At 41.1% G+C, this 19,019-nt stretch overlaps 1 protein-coding gene across 1 annotated transcript in view; it reads right to left on the bottom strand.

Annotated features, from left to right (window-relative positions):
• Positions 1-19,019, bottom strand: part of DMD (dystrophin) — a 3,443,536-nt gene that overhangs the window by 789,622 nt on the left and 2,634,895 nt on the right. The window contains 1 exon segment of the mRNA XM_040424996.1: positions 18,151-18,340. Within this exon segment, the coding sequence (XP_040280930.1) occupies positions 18,151-18,340 (190 nt within the window).

Raw genomic sequence — 19,019 nt, 5'->3', positions numbered from 1 at the left:
ACTGAAAAATCTTTGAACTATTCTTATCAGAAGGAAGGACGCTTTTCAACTTAATGTTTTTATATGCTAAATTATTCTGGTCAAGCAAAGTGCTTTCTGGCAATGTAAAACACAAGCTTATATTAGGAATTCGACATTAGACGTGCTTACAACCTTCTGAACAATAGCAGACAATGTAACAATGCAAGAGAAAACATTTGCATAATCTTACAAATTTGCAATTTCCTGTAAAGTTTAACAGAGTATGACCTTTGCAACCTATACTTTTCGTCAATCTATGAGCAGTGGAAGCTTAAAACAAATCTTACACCATTGCTTTTATGGCAGGACACCACTACCTTTATACACTGTATAAAAATCTACACATTAAGGAACAGTAATGAGGCACTACCCTAACTCCTAGTCAGCACACCCACTGTCTCTTTGTGGCCCTAATCCATTTCTGTCTTGATTACTGTAACTGATTACTAATTGATCTTTCCCTCACTAAGCTACTCTGATGCCTTAACCCTCTGCCAGTCATTGCACTGGTTTCCCATAAAACATGGATACCAGCTGTTTGTTAGGCATTTTATGGAACAGAACATCCTACCCTCTATAGGACTGTCCTATCCTTGTCTGTCAAACAGACATGAATAGGACATGTTCTAATTTTTGCGGGGCTGTGGAACGGACATACGGATATGGTCAGCACACGGGTATTTTGTCCACATCTTTTGCGGCCCCATTGAAGTGAATGGGTCCATAGGTGATCCACAAAAAATGCGGACCAGATGCAGACAAAAACCATGGTTATGAGCATCCTTTAATCCCTATACAGGAATCCGGACTTTCCTGTGGAAAAGCTACCAGGCTGCTACCTCTTGAGATAGTTCTGGTGTGGTTGGCAGCTGACCCACAGAGGTCAGAGACACTGGTGCAATGCAACAAGGAGTCAGGCACTATGTGTAGTCTGAAGATGAAACTAAGTCAGGATAGGCAGCATACAAGCATATGCACAAGACAAGTCCGAGTTCAGGGCAAGTAGCAGTAGAGCAACCTGAGAAACAGGCTAAAGTCAGGGCAAGCAACTAGAATCTGATTCAGTAATCTGTCTGGAGTATGGTACATGTATAGTCACACAGAGAATGCATCTTTGCTGGTTACTAGAGACTAGGAAATGTAAAGCTCAGGCATCCTCCTACTGGGAAGGGTGTATAAAATATCCAAGCACATCCAGCCATTGGCTGGGAAACATTTGAATATATGCACATGCTGGTGTATTAAAAAGCCAGGAGGCCTGGCAGAAGATGGGCAGGCCATAACCTGCATACACTGTCAATGATGCTGGCAGCTGGGAGGGCCACCCACAGGAAAGCAAGTACCAATTGTGGCAGGATGAGTAGAGGGGTGTCCGTGCCCTCAGGGGAGAGTGTGTCTTCAGTGGAGACCAAGCCATCAGCATAACATAGTGTGTTTAGGCAAATTTTATGTTTGGGGCTGAGAAAATGAAAATTTTTCTGGTGTGTACTACCTGCTTGTGTAACATTCTGTGTCCTGAAAAAGTGGATACCTCCTCTCTCCCAGAAGTGAGGGGTATCATATATCTTGTCCTTTTCTCTGCCTGCTATTCCCACTCCTCTCTAACTCTACCCTTTCACTGTTTTACAGGAAAGTGTGTTTCATAGCAGAGTCTATGTAGCATTGTGTCAATCTGCTTGTGTAAAGACAGGGAGTGATTATGGCACCAACTTGTAATAAAGGGGCATGTAGACAGGTAAAAAAATGGAGCAAGTAATGTAAAAGTGGAGAGTAATTATGGGAATTGTAGTCCTTTATATTGGTATTCCTGCCTATCACAAGCCCTACTAGCATTAAAACAATTGTGCTTCACAGTGCTGGGCAAGATAATTTAAATGCCAAGAGGAATATTGGGACTTTGTGCTTTGTGTCCTTAAGGCCTCTTTCACATGAGCGTGACTGATTAGTTCTGGATGCGTTCAGTCAGTTTTGTCTGCAATTGCGTTCAGTTTTTTCCACGCGGGTGCAATATGTTTTGATAAAAAAGTGCGTGATAAAAAACTGAAGGTTTACAAACAACTCCTAACAACCATCAGTGAAAAACGCACTGCATCCACACTTGCTTCCGGATGAAATGCATTTTTCACTTAAGCTCCATTCACATCTATAGGGCCAGGGATGCGTGAAAAGAATGTAGAACATGCTGCGTTTTTCACGCAACGCAGAACTGATGCGTGAAAAAAAATGCTCATGTACACAGAACCATTGAAATGAATGGGTCAGGATTCAGTGCAGGTTCTATGCGTTCACGTCACACATTGCACCCGGGCAGGAAAACTCGCTCGTGTGAAAGGGGCCTAAAAGTGTTATAGGCTAGGTGCACACAAATTTGGAGCAAATTTAAACACAAATCTGCTTTGCGTACTCAGCAAGATCTGTATGTAATATGTTGACGTTGCTGCACATTTCACCCCTCTAAATTATTGGGGCAAAATCCATGATGGAAGCCGACAAAAGAAATTGCCATGCTGTAAATTTTAAAATCCTCATCATAGGTCAGTTTTTATTTGGAAAAATCTAACAAAATATGGATTCGATTTATTTAAATCTCATTCATAAGCCTAGTATTGTAATTTGCTGCAAATTTCCTGTGAACAAATCCAAACAGAACTTATGCAGCATTTCTACAATATGTGGTCCCTTTTCTGTGGCAGACCCCAATTCTGTGCAGAGTGTGACTGATTGGAACATGTGTTATCAAGACACTCGTAGTCTTTAGAGAAATTAGTTCTTTCAGGCCTTTGGAGGCTTGATGTGCAGGTCTCTAGTGGCAAAACGATTTAGACCAATGACTTTGCCTAGAAGCAGCTCTTAACATTTTTCCACTTAGATTTGATGACTTTTTGTCCCTTGATGTGATAAAGTGGGATCACAAAGCATTGGTGGGAATAGAATTTCCGATGAATAGGTATGTCTACATTTTTAGGCGTACTCACCAAGTCTAATGCTTTGTCAGATTGTGGCTTTATTGATCAAGGTACTCTTTTCGTTTTATGCCACTGAGTTGGATGCTCGGATTACAGACTTGAAGGGGCAAAATGGTATGTGACTTAACTTAAAATCCTATTTTGTTTTTCTTTTTGCTTCAACACAGCAATATGATGTTTTGTATATTGGTGTATGACCTGTATGTGTTAGCTATGACTGGATTTATCGATATTAGTTGAAGAGGAGGCAATCCAGTTAATAGGATAAATCAGAGGGAGGCGTTTTGGATGTATACATTGAGCACATTAAAACCGCATGGCCTCAACTACAATTTGAATTGTGAGGGAAATTTTATCATTTTTTATTTTTTTTTTTACTTTTCCTAGTGAAATAGACATCTGAGGTTCAGGCACCTGAAGTTCAAGATCTTTCCCCTCACCCAAAACATTCACACTAAGGTAATTTTTCTATGCACTGAATTTCTGGTATAAAACATTTATAGTTTACTATATTTTTCTGCAAGCCAATGAAACAGATCTAAAGTAATTCAGCAAGCAATAAAAAGTTATGAGCGGCTTGCACGAGTAAGCACCTTTGGCATAACATATTCTTGTAGTTTCATGTTATCATCTTTGTGGGTTTTTATTATTTATACCAACATATTTAAATAGCTTCTGAAATTTCTCCTTAACTTTTATAAATGTATAAGTCAAGTCAGGTGGTACTTAGCTGTCAGTTGTGACAAACGATGGATGCAAATGCATTCATTTGGAAGCAAACACTGCATTCATCATGCAAAGGCTTTTTTTTATAATTACATTATCTAATAAAATATACAATTATGATGAATTTCTACCCTTAAGGATACATTACAAGCTGCAAATAATATCTCTAAACAGATGTTTTTCGATCAAAAATCTGTTTCTTCATGTGAAATTAGCCTAGCAAATGTCACATTTTAGCTAGTATTACTTTTACTAAGCTATTACCCAGTTTTTAAAGTATTTTTCAAGGCCAGAATATAATGGAAATATTTTCAGTTCCTGTATTTTGAGTCTACTCCTGGTTTTAGCTTATAAATATGGTTGGAAAATACTGATAACAAAAAACATTGAATCCAGCACCGGAGTATTTTTGAGTTGTTCGTTCCTTTAATTTTCAGTGAAAAAATACATGCAGCATCAATACCATCCTCTGATGTCAACCAAAGTCTACGCGTTTTCAACTGTGCAGTTCTTACTCATCACTAGTCGAGTCATGAGTAAGAACCGCCCGATTCGAAACGCGTAGACTTTGGTTGACATCAGAGGATGGTATTGATGCTGCATGTATTTTTTCACTGAAAATTAAAGGAATGAACAACTCAAAGATACTCCGGTGCTTGATTCAATGTTTTTTTGTTACAAGTATCGAGGTCTCACCTGTGGTTTCCGTGCATGAAGGAAAAACAATCTAGGATAGAGAAGCAGGTAAGCTGGATTATTCTATTATTGGAAAATACTGACTATAAAATAGTACTGTGTGAAAGAGGCCTTAGGCAAATTTCAGAGGAGAGTATTATGGCTACAAATCCCAGTCCAACTGTGCAACTGATCACCTGAACTGAAGCCTTTCTGTAATTGCAGACCCCCTGCTAGTCAGTTGATCACTGCAAATCTGGAAACTGAAACCTCAATTATTAGCCCATTCAGCAGAGCATGTAATACATGTTCCTAATGGTGTTTTCAGCAGCTTAATCTCGAGCATAAATGTACTGTGTGAACGCAAACTTCTTAGCAATCACCTTTGAAATCTAATGGTTTCATCTAAGGGTGAGTTCCATTTTACAACAGGACTTTTTTCAACATGTCACCCTTATTTTTTAAGTCTTAAATACCAGATTAAATAAAAAAAGCTCAGATTTTTGTCACATTCTATCTTTTTCTAATTATGCAAGTCCAATCAGCATAAGAATTAAAAGTCTTGTATGGACCCATCTTGGTTCTGTAAAAGTTAAAAATTAACTGCCATCCAGTAAGAAGTAGAAAGTAAAATCTCATACAGTACACTTACCTTCAAGATTTTTCTATTGTCCACTGAAGGTTGTGAGGGGGTCATAGCTGGGTCCCCTTACAGAAAATTGGAAATTTCTTTTTGGCCTTGAGTAGTATGCAGGGCTCTCCATGCTAGGATCACAGACTCAGTTGAAACTCAAACAAGGTGGCTCTGGTCTCAGAGTGGCAGCAATGTGGATGGCTTTATCTGTACTTATCACAGAGTCCTCTCCATGGGGAGCAGTATTGCATAATCTGCAAATTGTTTAACAGGTGCTCCCAGGCTCCGGGTAACTTTCATGATGTACATACAAGATGGCATCCCTTTAACAGCTATGGCTTCAAACGCTCTATGTTATTTTGCTTCTATTGTTCTAGCAATTGCCTATGGTGTTGTACCCTTCTTTCCAGTAGCAACCACCTCTGCTCAGTTCTGAAAATATATAAACTGGATCTGTCTCCAGCTGCAGCCACCAGCTAACTATTCTATTTTCTGTCTCATACTGCCCAAAAATGTCTATCACACACTGGTATTTACAGTAAGCATTCATGACATGTGCTTTAACTACACTTGAAGAACCTTCCAGGGGGCTAACTCTCCAAAAGCCATTTTCAGGAAAAGACCGTAAATAATAATTAGATCAACTGGCCATATTTATCTTCAGTAGACGATCATATCTACCCAAAGTACACAGAATATGTATGTATGCTGTAAGTGTCAGTACTTATAGCATATCTCATCCACAGTAGTACGCACACATTTAGCATTCCCTTGCTGATGTTTTACAGCAGCTTAAAGGCACAGTACATGGTAAGTCACATATCATATGGCATATCAACATGGGTTTAAGTGCTGAGAAATAAAAAAGCAAGCATAATTTTAACATTAAGCTATTGTTATAGCGGCTCACCTAAATACCAGAACCGGACAGGTGCTCCCCCATAGGTATCCCCAATACCATAGTGAATGCAAAATAGAAAAAAGTACAGATGGGGGCACTCTATAACTGGCAAAACATGGACTAACGATAAGTTTACTAGTATCACATATGTTTAATAGCATCACATCAAAAAAACACACATAGATTATAATAAAACACACATAATGATAAAACCTCTGGAAAATAATAAATTTCAATTGTATATACCACTATAATAGTGCTGTCCGCATATAGGTCACAGCCTATACTGATGGTAGTGGCTGAGTGCGTAGTGCAAATCACAATTGATGGTCCTGCTATATGTGTAGTCCTTTTTCCTGGGACAAAAATAGGTGGTCCCTTATCCTGGAGCAAAAATAGGTGGTCCCTTATCCTGGAGCCTGAAGCGGGTCGACCACTGAGGAAGGGGTAGCTGTAACCCCAAAACACGTCTGGAACAAGAACAGTGAGGGATAAAATTGAGCGAATCCAGCTTGAATACATTAATTGTGAACTTCATTTAAGTAAAGAAAAGGAAATCAAAGAAAGTTTGGAGAATACTCAGCCGCTCCACAACAGATTCCGGGCTGTAGACCCTTTAGGACCAATCAGCGCACACAGTCTTGATCACGTGGGATGCCGCAAAGGTCCTTGCAGAACAAAGAACGAGTGTGCTCCTTAGACGGCTCTGGTCAAGGATCCCAGGCATGGAGCGGCCAAACAACTACAACACGGGACTGGTAACGTACTAAACACTGATATATATGCGTTGTGTCTCAACCTAGGTGTTGAAAGGTACGAACATCAGAACCTGTTTTTCCCGATAAGTAGGGTCTGCTCTATATATACAGTCCTGATCAAAAGTTTAAGACCACTTGAAAAATGGCAAAAAATCATATTTAGCATGGCTGGATCTTAACAAGGTTCCAAGTAGAGTTTCAACATGCAATAAGAAGAAATGGGAGTGAGACAAAACATTTTTTGAGCATTCGATTTAATGAAAACAACGAATAAACTGAAACAGGCTGTTTTTCAGCTGATCAAAAGTTTAGGACCAAACCTCAAAAAAAAAAACGAAACCCCCCCCAAAACAGAAATCCAACTTCCAAACATGAACTCAGTAATGAGTAGCTCCACCATTATTGTTTATCACTTCCAAAATTCGTTTCGGCATGCTTGATGCAAGCCTTTCCATGAGGTGAGTGGGAACATTTCTCCAAATGGTGAAGACGGCTGCACGAAGGCCATCGACTGTCTGGAACTGTTGTCCATTTTTGTAAACTTCCCTTGCCATCCATCCCCAAAGGTTCTTAATTGGATTTAGATCAGGGGAACACGCCGAACGGGCCAAAAGAGTGATGTTATTCTCCTGGAAGAAGTCCCTTGTCCTGCGGGCATTGTGTACTGTAGCGTTGTCCTGTTGAAAAACCCAGTCGTTACCACACAGGCGAGGGCCCTCAGTCATGAGAAATGCTCTCTGCAACATCTGGACATAGCCAGCGGCCGTTTGACGCCCCTGCACTTCCTGAAGCTCCATTGTTCCACTGAAGGAAAAAGCACGCCAGACCATTATGGCGCCCCCTCCACTGTGGCGCATAGAAAACATCTCAGGTGGGATCTGCTTGTCATGCCAGTAACGTTGGAAACCATCAGGACCATCAAGGTTACATTTTTTCTCATCAGAGAATAAAACTTTCTTCCACCTTTGAATGTCCCATGTTTGGTGCTCTCTTGCAAAGTCCAAACGAGCAGTTCTGTGGCGTTCAAGGAGACGAGGTCTTTGAAGACGTTTTTTGTTTTTGAAGCCCTTCAGTCTCAGATGCCGTCTGATGGTTATGGGGCTGCAGTCAGCACCAGTAAGGGCCTTAATTTGGGTCGAGGATCGTCCAGTGTCTTGACGGACAGCCAATTGGATCCTCCGGCTCAGTGCTGATGACATTTTTTTGGGTCTTCCACTTGACTTTTTTGTTCCATAACTCAGGAATCATTTAAGAATTTTAGAAATTCCAAATGACTGTCTTACTGTGTCCCACCTCAGCAGCGGTGGTGCGCTGTGAGAGACCCTGCTTATGCAGTTCAACAACCCGACCACGTTCAAAAAGGGAGAGTTTTTTTGCCTTTGCCATCACAACGTGTGACTACCTGACAGAAAATGACAATGAATCCACATCTTTGCACAGATTTGGCCTTTTAAACGCATGTGGTCCTAAAATTTGGATCGGCTGAAAAACAGCCTGTTTCAGTTTATTCATTGTTTTCATTAAATTGAATGCTCAAAAAATGTTTTGTCTCACTCTCATTTCTTCTTTTTGCATGTTGAAGCTCTACTTGGAACCTTGTTAAGATCCAGCCATGCAAAATAAGATTTTTTGCCATTTTTCAAGTGGTCTTAAACTTTTGATCAGGACTGTAGTACTTCTTTGAGGACTGTACCCCATATAGTACTTATTGGAGGACTGTACCCTATGTATGTTAATTATGGACAACAACACTTGATTTATAAAGTATAAAATATATCCCCGGTAAGTAGGAAATGAACAGCGGCACTCACCAATGTGCGTTCACAGACAGCAGCTTTATTCCATGAGATTAAGGCAAGGGGCAGACAGTTCAAGCACGCAACAGCCTGACGAAGTGCAGATAGCGTGAAACGGCCGCCGCTGTTAGTTGCGTGCTTGAACTGTCTGCCCCTTGCCTTAATCTCATGGAATAAAGCTGCTGTCTGTGAACGCACATTGGTGAGTGCCGCTGTTCATTTCCTACTTACCGGAGTTTGTTACGTTGTATCTACTGTCTCAGCTGTGCACCGCCGAGTGCGTGCCTCCTCATCAGCCTTGTTACCTGCACTGACCGCTCCACATCAATTCTGTGCGTGTTTGATTGTGCCGCCCTCCACTTCATTTGATAAAATATATCCCGCTTCAGGCTCCAGGATAAGGGACCACTATTTTTGTCCCAGGATAAGGGACTACACATATAGCAGGACCATCAATTGTGATTTGCACTACGCACTCAGCCACTACCATCAGCATAGGCTGTGACCTATATGCAGACAGCACTAATATAGTGGTATATACAATTAAAATGTTTTATTTTCCAGAGGTTTTATCATTATGTGTGTTTTATTATAATCTATGTGTGTTTTTATGATGTGATGCTATTAAACATATGTAATACTAGTAAACTTATCGTTAGTCCATGTTTTGCCAGTTATAGAGTGCCCCCCATCTCTTTTTCTATAATCATAACATTATAGCAATGCTGACATCTTCTAGCAACAATGATATTACAGTTCAGCAGTTAGACTAAGTAGTATTGCCACTGCGACAGGATCAAATGGTAACCCATAGACAATAATGTTTTCTTTGCCAAGGGGTGCTAAGCTGATTTCGAACCCTCTTACAAGCTGGTTCCCTAAGGCCTACAACAACTAGACCACTTTATTCTACATGTATAGATCTCAGTGATGTTTTTAGGTGAAAAGCAAGCATCTAAGGACAAATAATTGCACTGAAATAGGAGCATTTTGGTTCCGTCATTTAGAGCTAGCAACTAATATACTGTACAAATACAAGGTAGAAGAATTACAGTGATGATTTTATTTTTTGCTTAATCATTTTGAAAACATTTTCCCGGTTGGATTAGAAGTAGCTTAGATTTCACATTTACAACCTTTTTAACAAAAATGGGTTACAAAAAATAAAAAATAAATAAATAAACCATACTAACACTCACCGATTACCTACTGCCGCTCCAAATCTTGTCCGAACCCCACTGCTTTCTACTTCCCAGGAAAGGCCTGCATAGCTAATCACTGGCTGTGGCAGGTCACCTGGCATTTCTGGCATATTAAGCGGAGGCCAGGAAGTGAAGAGCATTGGGGACCGGATGCATTAGGAATTAGGACAGCATTAATTATGGTTTCTTTTCTTATTTTTAACTCTTTGTGTCCATTTAATAAAAACATTTCCCCAGAAAAAAAACATTAACTGTTATGAGTTTTATGTTTTAAAATTGTTTCCTAGACTATAAAGTCATATACTGTACATTACTTTCAAGCACAATTTTTCATACTTCACAAAAAGTTTCTATAAAATTAGACATTAGGTATAAAGCATTGAGCTGCAATATACGAAGTAAACATTAAGGAAGAGAAATAAAAGGGGAAATGTCAGTGTTTAAGACTTCATAGGCATCAATCATTCTGATTTTATCAAAGCTATTTGTGTTGGGGTTTGCAGAGCACAAGGTGTTCCTCTGAGGATCATGTAAAATGTTTAGAGGGATTATTAGACAGTAGATTGTTATGTCTAGTCATTGAGAATATAGGAAATAAACTGGCTTTGAAATTATATATTGGTGAGTTTTTTCTAAAGGTACATACAGATAGCCACCTCAGATAGTGATCTAGAGTATATACATGTCTCAGAAATATCTGCTGTGTATATGTGATAAATATACACATATATATATATATATATATATTTGTGTTCGTGGCCACGGTCCGTAGGATAGACGGAGGGGGCCCTAACAGTGGCTGATGTGTGCCTGGAGCCACGTTACGTGGGTAGGCCTAAAAGAGGGCCAACCATAGGTAGAGTGAAAAGGGGACAGGAAAGAAAAAAGGGGGGGACAAGGGTGGGATGTACGAATGCGGCGTGCGTGGCGGAGAGAACCCAGGAGTGGGGGTTTAAGAGGAGTGACCTGGCCTCGCCCACAAATACAGGCTGCATGCATCCTTAACTACTTGTGTTCGTGGCCACGGTCCGTAGGATAGACGGAGGGGGCCCTAACAGTGGCTGATGTGTGCCTGGAGCCACGTTACGTGGGTAGGCCTAAAAGAGGGCAAAAAACACTGAGTAGGGAAAAGCAATGACATTTAATATACATTACAAAACCAATGCACGGAAGACTTCACGGGTCTCTGATTGCGGATCCGGAATGTACCGGGAAAAACAGGCAGATCTCCACCTACCCATGTGACGTATGACGTGCGAAGGTGTCCTGTGTTTGGAGGCTGCAGATGCCGCTCCGATGCGGAATGAATGCCCGGTTATCGTTTTGGGGTCCACCCCCAACCCTGCGACCAGGGATCTGATGTGGGATACGAATTGCCGTCCGGAGGTAATATGGTGTTTAGGAAGTGTCGTAGTACGAGAACCGGACACCATTCGTTCTTTGACTCAAAGAAGCGAATCTGTATAGGAGGACCGGTCTGAGACGTCTTAGTGGAAGGAAGGCTTAAGACAAAGTGATCCAGGTTCCAGGATAGTTGTTTCCTCTTAAGGAAGGTCGCCCTTGGGGAAGTGACAGAGAAATCTCCAGGGTGTAGGAAGCCGTAGAAGCTCAAATACATTGCGGCCTTGATAACCAGACTAATGGAAGGGCCAAAAGGATTTCCATCTAGGATTGCAGACAGCTGCCTAAATAGTTCGCCGGAGACCGGCCGTCGGGAAGGGGTTGTATCCCTACTGCTCTTTTCCATGCCCCTGAGCGTGGCTTTGACGGCCTGAGATGTAAACGCAGAGCGATACTCTGGATCTTGCAACACCAAGAAATGCTGCACGCCGGCGAGGTATAAACGGATGGTGCTGGGTGCCAATTTAAGGTTGACATGACAATAGGCCATAAAGGCCATGATGTAGGGTGTGAAAGCTGTATCCCGTTGGGGATGATCCGTGGTGAATTTTGAAAAAAGCTTCCAACTGGTGTGGTAATTGCGGGCCGTGTTGATAGAGAGGGATCGGTGCAGGAAGTCCTTGGCCGTAGTCAGCAGTGACCTTAATCCAACATTAGGCTGCTGAAACTGGGAATCCGTGCCCCGGTCTGCTCGGCTTCTGGACATCCCTGAAAAAACGTGTGAAAATTGAACCGAGATAAAGCATCGGCCGCAGTGTTGCTAACACCTGAAATATGGGAGCATGAAAAATGGAAGTTGTTAATCATAGACAGCCAGACCAGTTTACGCAGGAGGGACATGATTTTTGCCGACTTAGCCCGACCCTTGGTGATGATGTCCACTAAGTCTTGACTGTCTGAAATAAACATAACACTGGAATTGGCCCAAAGGTGACCCCAGACTGTGGCAGCTGCCACGGCGGGATAAAATTCCAGAAATGGAGAATAACTAAGTGCCTGAGGATCAGTACTGATCTGAGGCGGCCAAGGACCCGCCAACCAGTGGGACCCGAATATTGCTGCGAACCCCCTGCGGCATCAGAAAACACCCTAGCTGAAGATTGAGTCCAGGAAGGGACGAACAGGCTAACCCCGTTCCATGCTGAAAGGAAGTCGTTCCACATACGCAAGTCTGCCATGGCTGCCCTGTCTAAGCGGACAATGCTGTCGGGTTCTGGGGCTGCTGGGAGGAGTAAGAGCAGACGTGAAATGAAGGCCCTACCCTGGGGCATCACCCTTAAGGCGAAATTTAATCTACCCAGAATGGACTGCAATTCTACCATGGTCAACTGGGAAGATGCTAGAGCCCCGGAAACGGCTTCACGGATTTGTGCCAACTTGTCCTCTGGTAACCTGGCTTCCATCCTGTCGGAATCCAGGATAATGCCCAGGAAGGTGATGGAGGTGTGAGGACCAGAGGTCTTGCCCTGCAAAATGGGAATGTGTAAGGAGGAAAAGAGCTCCAGGAGGGAGTGAAGCCCTGATGGTTGACACTGCGGCTGTTCAATGAGGAGAAAGTCGTCCAAGTAGTGGATGACCGCTGGAGTACTGCCGTGTTGGGTCAGAATCCAGTGTAAAGCCTGAGCCAGCTGGTCGAACAACCATGGGCTGCACTTAGAGCCGAAGGTCAACCGATTAGCAAAATAAAACCTGTTTTCCCATTGAATGCCATAGAATTGCCATAAATGTGGAGTGATTGGAAGTAGTTTGAATGCGTCTGCGATGTCGGTTTTAGACAACCAGGCGCCCTTCCCAGCCCTGAGGATGAGAGCAATGGCCTCGTCAATGGACGCATATCTCATGGCAAACTCTTCGGATGGAATTAATGAATTGATGCTGGGGATGACGGAATCATGAGGGGCTGAGAGGTCGTATATTAAGCGTTTTTTATTAGTATCTTTCTTTGACTCAACTCCTATGGGGCTGATCCGCCACCGAGAAAAAGGAATCAGGTTGAATGGGCCCAGGAGGAACCCCTTCTCAACCTCCGAGTTCAGGAGCTCCTGAACAGCGGCAGGATCCGACCTGGCCAACTGAAGATTGTCGCACACCCAGTTAGTGTGGGGGAGCGCCACTATCCCCGTGTCAAAGCCAAAGCAGAGGCCGGAAATCAAGGAGTCCACAAATCCCAGAGCCGGATGATCCCGCAACAAAAAAGCCAAAAGATCGATATTGCAGTCGGCTAGTCATAGCTGTTTGGAGAACCGCTTTGGACAAGTGGACCTGGGATGAGCCCTGAAGCAAATGGTGCAGATGTGCAGGGCCCTGCAGCCACTGAAGAGACAAGTGCCAAAGTTAAAATTATTACAAACTTGGCTGTTGCCAAGATAGACGAACTTGTCCATGGAGGAGGGGCTGCGAGAAACACCGGAGGGGCCGGGGATGGCCCTATCTGGTTGAGCCGTGGCTGCTTGCGGACACCACTCCGATGAATGGAAGATCGACTGGCAAGTCGAACATGAAGGGGCACGGAGACCGGCAAAATGCCGGCAAAATAACTCCATGTCCAGAGTGGCCCAGTTGACAGAAAACTGAAATTGAGTTAGTGCGGCGGCGGCTTTAGCTGCCCTTACTGCAGACTGCTAGCAGATCATTCATAACTTCTAGTAGAAATAATAAAGGAATGGCACAACCTAGAGCCATAAGAAAAGATGTTCCATAATGGAGTAGCTGTAGTAGCTACTGCATAAAAGCATTGTCCCCATAGTAGCTACTGTATATAGGCATTGTCTCCCTCTATAGTATATAGGTAAGACTCTGTAGGAGCTACTGCATAATGGCATTCTCTCCATAATAGCTATTGTATAAAGGTATTGTCACCGTGGTACCTATATAGGCATTGTCTCCATAGTATCTACAGTATTGATTATGTAGTAGCTACTGCATAAAAGCATTGTCTCCATAGTAACTACTGTATATAGGCATTTTCTCCATCTACAGTATATAGGTATTGACTTTGTAGAAGCTACTGCATAAAGGTATTGTCACTGTAATATCTATGTAGGCATTGTCTCTTTAATAGCTATAATAGCTATGTAGGTATTGTCTCTATAGTAGCTACTTTATATACGTATTGTCTCTGTAGTATCTATACAAGAATCTGAAAACCCACCTCTTCGAGAAAGCCTACAGCCTACAATGAGCATGCTGCCACCAATCACCTACTGTCTCCTTCGTCCTTCCCTTGTAGATTGTAAGCCCCTGCAGACAGGGTCCTTACCCACTCTGTACCAGTCTATTGATAAGTTAATGTTCATTGTACTTGTAATACAGGTTACAGGGCATACCTCCAACATTCTCCCATAGAAGTAATCATATCCTGTCAGCGGGTTCTGGTCTACAGGTTCCTATGGTCCATATGGCTTCTGTAAAGCTTATACCTGAATGCTGTTAACAGCAGCTCAAGTGTTACAGTGTGCTGTGTACATGGGCATCAGCTGCCTGTGTTTGAATTATGGTAGCAGGCACTCTCTCAACTAGAGTCACGTATTTATTTTTTTATTTAAAAAACTAAATAATATACTAACAAATGTAACAACATCGTAGATCAAATCTATATACTGCTATATCTACACTATAAATATCATAGGGTACTCATAAGTAAATTCAATAAAACTTTGTGACCTAAAAGAGAGAGGATCACAAAACCAATCTAATAATGATTATGCAATGAGTCCATGGGTCATACACAATCATGTGTACCAAAACTTAAATCCAAGTTTGGTACACATGATTGTGTATAAATCATGGACTAATTGCATAATCATTATTAGATCGGTTTTGTGATCCTTTTTCTTTTAGGTCACAAAGTATTATTGAATTTACTTATGAGTACCCTGTGATATTTATATTGTAGATATAGCAGTATACGGATTCCTTTTGATTTACGCATGTTGTTACATTTGTTAGTATATTATTTATTTTTTTAAATAAATAAATACGTGACTCTAGTTGAGAGAGTGCCTGCTACCATAATTTATTCACAATTTGTGGTAATTTGACTGGGTGGGTCACTGCAGTAGCACCTTTGTTCATAGTATTCCTTTGTTCATAGTATCTCACCTCTGGTGCTGTACTGCAAAGGTTAATCTTTTCTGGCTCCATGTGTGAAATTGCTTGAGTAATGAGCTAATCTGCCCTCCTATATATGCTGGACTATAGTTCCAACCCTTGCCTGAGCTTTAGGTTCCTAGTTTGCTAATTTAACTAGTGAAGGTGTGCTATTCTGATTGTCTGCGGTATACGGAACTTCTGTCTGTTAACTGGCTCTGTTACTCTGCTGCCTTCCCTGACCTTAACCTGTCTATAGTACTGACCTTTTCTTGCCTGCCCTGACCTCAGATTAGTTTTATGGAATTGTATAATTGACTCTGCCGGTCCGGAACCTGCCTGTTTACCGACTATGAGTATTGCCTGTCCTTTTGGTGATTTGTCCCGGTGTCTCTGTCCCTTGTGGCTCAGCTGCTAACTATACCAAAACTATTTCAAGAGGTAGTGGCCTAGTAGATCCCCTGCAGCAAAGGCCAGATCACTGTATAGGGGTTAAATAGTGAAAAACAGGGGATCACCAGGATAACGCTCTTAGAACAAACCCAAAGTCAAACCGGTTAGTTGGTACAGTGGCTAAACACCCACTGCACATAATATCAGGCAAGATGGCTCCCTCTATAACCATCTACACTTCTGCAGAAAAAAAAATAAAAAATAAAAAAAATAAAAAATATCTACAATCAGAAAATTAAAACAGATTAGAAAAAAGGATTTGTTTCAGTGTGTAGATGTAGTTTGTAAAACATAAAGGTGAAACATCCCCTTTAAGCCACAGCGCTCTGCTCATCTTAAAATTATAAAAGCAGAGGAAGTTTAAAGCTGTAACCGGTTTTTATTCACAGTATATTTTGCACTGAAAACAGGAGACTTAAAATTCTCATTATACCAACCAAAAGAGATATTTTCGAATCACAGTGTAGGTATGCAGCAAACACCTGAGCTTCAAGTCTTCAATACAAGGAGCTAATAAACATTCTGCTTGACCACAAAGCTGTCAGATAATTGGCTTCTAGAAGTAGAATGAAGGTCTATAGTAGGCCATTCCACCGGACGCCAGAACATGGTGATGAAGACAAATGAATAAAGCGCTGGATGCAACACTGTATATACAAACACCTCCATTCTACATTAACTCAGGTGATGGATCAACTTCCCACCACAATATGTTGCAGCATGAGGAAACATTTCATCTTCTCATTTTCAAGAATTAAATTAGGGAAAACTAATTTCTTGCTTCCAGAAGAAAACAATTGACTGGAAATTGTATAATCACTAACTATGACAAATTTATTCAGCATTTGGCTTTTTTTTTGCAGTTGGCGCATTGAAGCATTAAACCACAAAATACAGAGAACTGTCAGCTCCACACTTTCAAATGAGAATGGGACTTTGAGACAACCCTTTTTAATAAATTAGATTAATTTTATCTGGAGCATACTGTAATTACGACAAGATTTGAAATTAAAATCTGTGAAATAAAGTCAACACATTTCTAAAAATATTACTGTGATTTATAACTTAATTCAACTAATATATGTGTTCCTGTGATATAAGTATATGTATCAAATGCCTAACATAGTATGACAAGTAGCTGACACATCTTTGGCATAGTGAAAACTATTATTACTTTGCATAATTTTTTAAAATCCTTGTTATACAGTCAAATTTCATTCTATGTTAATGGACCACCTATTAAACAATAATACAAAAAAGTATACACAATTTACATATAAATCTGGCCATAGACATGACAACTTTCTACCTTCCTACTCTGACAGTTGTACTATGGCTTCACACATAGGATTGTCAGTAGGTCCCTTTGAAATTCACCATTGATTACCTGAAATAAATGATGTCAGGTATCTGACAGAAACATTTGCCTCCCTTAATAAAATAACATGCACATTCAGTGTATGAAGAGAAATAGAAGGATAATGCAGATAACATGACTGTGACCATCACAATGACAACCATATGAACATCATGGAGGGAGGTTCCCCTCTCTGGAACCCCTCTTTAAGCCTGAATAGATAGTAGAGCATGCTGTCACAGACCCTGCTTGTCTTTGCATTGCATGGTTGGCCATTCATTTGGCAGCTTCCTTAGGGGAAATGTCTGGACAGATGTATTTTTTTGGTCAGCGTCTACAACTAATCAATGGAGGTAAAAGAAGTGGTACCCATAGCTGATTGCTGGTCAGAGTTTTGTATAAAAAAAAGTTTTAACTATGAGAAAACATCTTTATGTACAGACCATCCAAAAAGACCCCAAAAACTGACATAAACATGCTACTACCCTTTGTTTGTTTTTTGTCTCTTCTGTCTTAGGTCTGCTATAAAAGCTACAGAGCAGTCTGCCAGCAGCTATCCCTCCTGACCTCTTATGCACATGCATACTCAGTCAAGTGGCTATTTGTTCTGAATTGGGAGAGGGGGGAAAGCCACTGCCAGAAACCTTTGATGCTGGCTTATTTCCCCTGAGACACCACTGACATTTGATAGTTGGCTGGCCCTGCCAAAATCGGCAGGTTAATTTGTATGTGGCCAGCTTTAGAATGCTACTTCTCATATGATTCCAAATTATCTTACTAGATGCTGTAATTAAGGACATTTAAGTCCAATTTACATATACAGATTGTTACGCTTATTATCGGGTAAAGAACATTCATACGAACACTCATTCCTGCTATTTGGCCCATGTAAATGTGCCGACCATCACCTGACAAAACATGCAAAACACTTGATTGTCAGTAATTTGATTGTTTCTGAGGCACATAAACTATTTGTTGGCAACAGCAATGATACCGAGTAATACAGTCTGAGTAATTTTTTGGCATTTCATAATGTTGGGCTAACTAGATATGGAAATTTTTATAACCGCACCATAAAACATCAACAGGTTCTGACCAATGTGTTGAACAGTGTCTATCTGGTATATACCAGTTACGAATATAGAACAGAATTGAAAACTTCTCTTCCTACCTGCCATTGCGTCATTAATTCTTGGAGGCCTTTTGGGTCTTCCAGGATCCCGTCTTTATGTTTCGCATCCTGCAGGACATTGGCTATGGACTCTGATTCTGTAAGCCATGCAAGAAACTTTTCCAAATCTAAGTAAAATTGTTGCAACAGTCGTAAAGCCGCTTCGAGTGCACCATCACGGTCATTTACCCTATAAAAGATATTAAACATTGTCCAATGTCATCATGTTTTTACAATCATTTCACTTAAAGGGGTTCTCTGGGAATTAAGAAAATAAAAATACTTATAAATTACTTTATAATAAATATATTCCCAAATACCTTTCATTATTTATAATGGCTCATGTTGTCTAGGGAGCAATCATCAGGGGAAACAAAATGGCCACAGTCCTTTTAGTACACACAAAATCTGTCCTAATCCCACAGGAGGACAAGTTACTTCACATCAATGAGATAAAGAGCAGCCCCATATTTGCTCTACCTGTCAGGGGTTATGATCCTGAATACAGATGATCAGATCTTCAGCTGAATCTCGGTAGGAATAGAGTTCATGAGGAGACATAAAGTACAGACAGGACAGACTGTGGGCTGTGGTAATGGAGACTGCATAAAATAGCTGCTACTCATTATTCCCACCTCCCCTCTGTACTTCATGTCTCCTCATGCCCTCCATGCTTACAGAGATTAAGCTGAAGATCTTATCAATAGTGTTGATCGTGAATATTCTAATCGCGAATTTTTATTGCGAATATCGGCCCTTCGAGAATTCGTGAAGATCTAGAATATAGTGCTATATCTTTGTAGTCACGAATATTCACCATTTTTTTTCATCAGTACCCTCACTGCTTCTTGCTTATGGGCCAATGAGAA

This window comes from Bufo bufo, chromosome 3 (genome assembly GCF_905171765.1).
Source record: "Bufo bufo chromosome 3, aBufBuf1.1, whole genome shotgun sequence".
Lineage (NCBI taxonomy): Eukaryota > Metazoa > Chordata > Amphibia > Anura > Bufonidae > Bufo > Bufo bufo.
The sequence above is the reverse complement of the archived record's forward strand: the minus strand, read 5'-3'. Positions and strand labels throughout refer to the sequence as shown.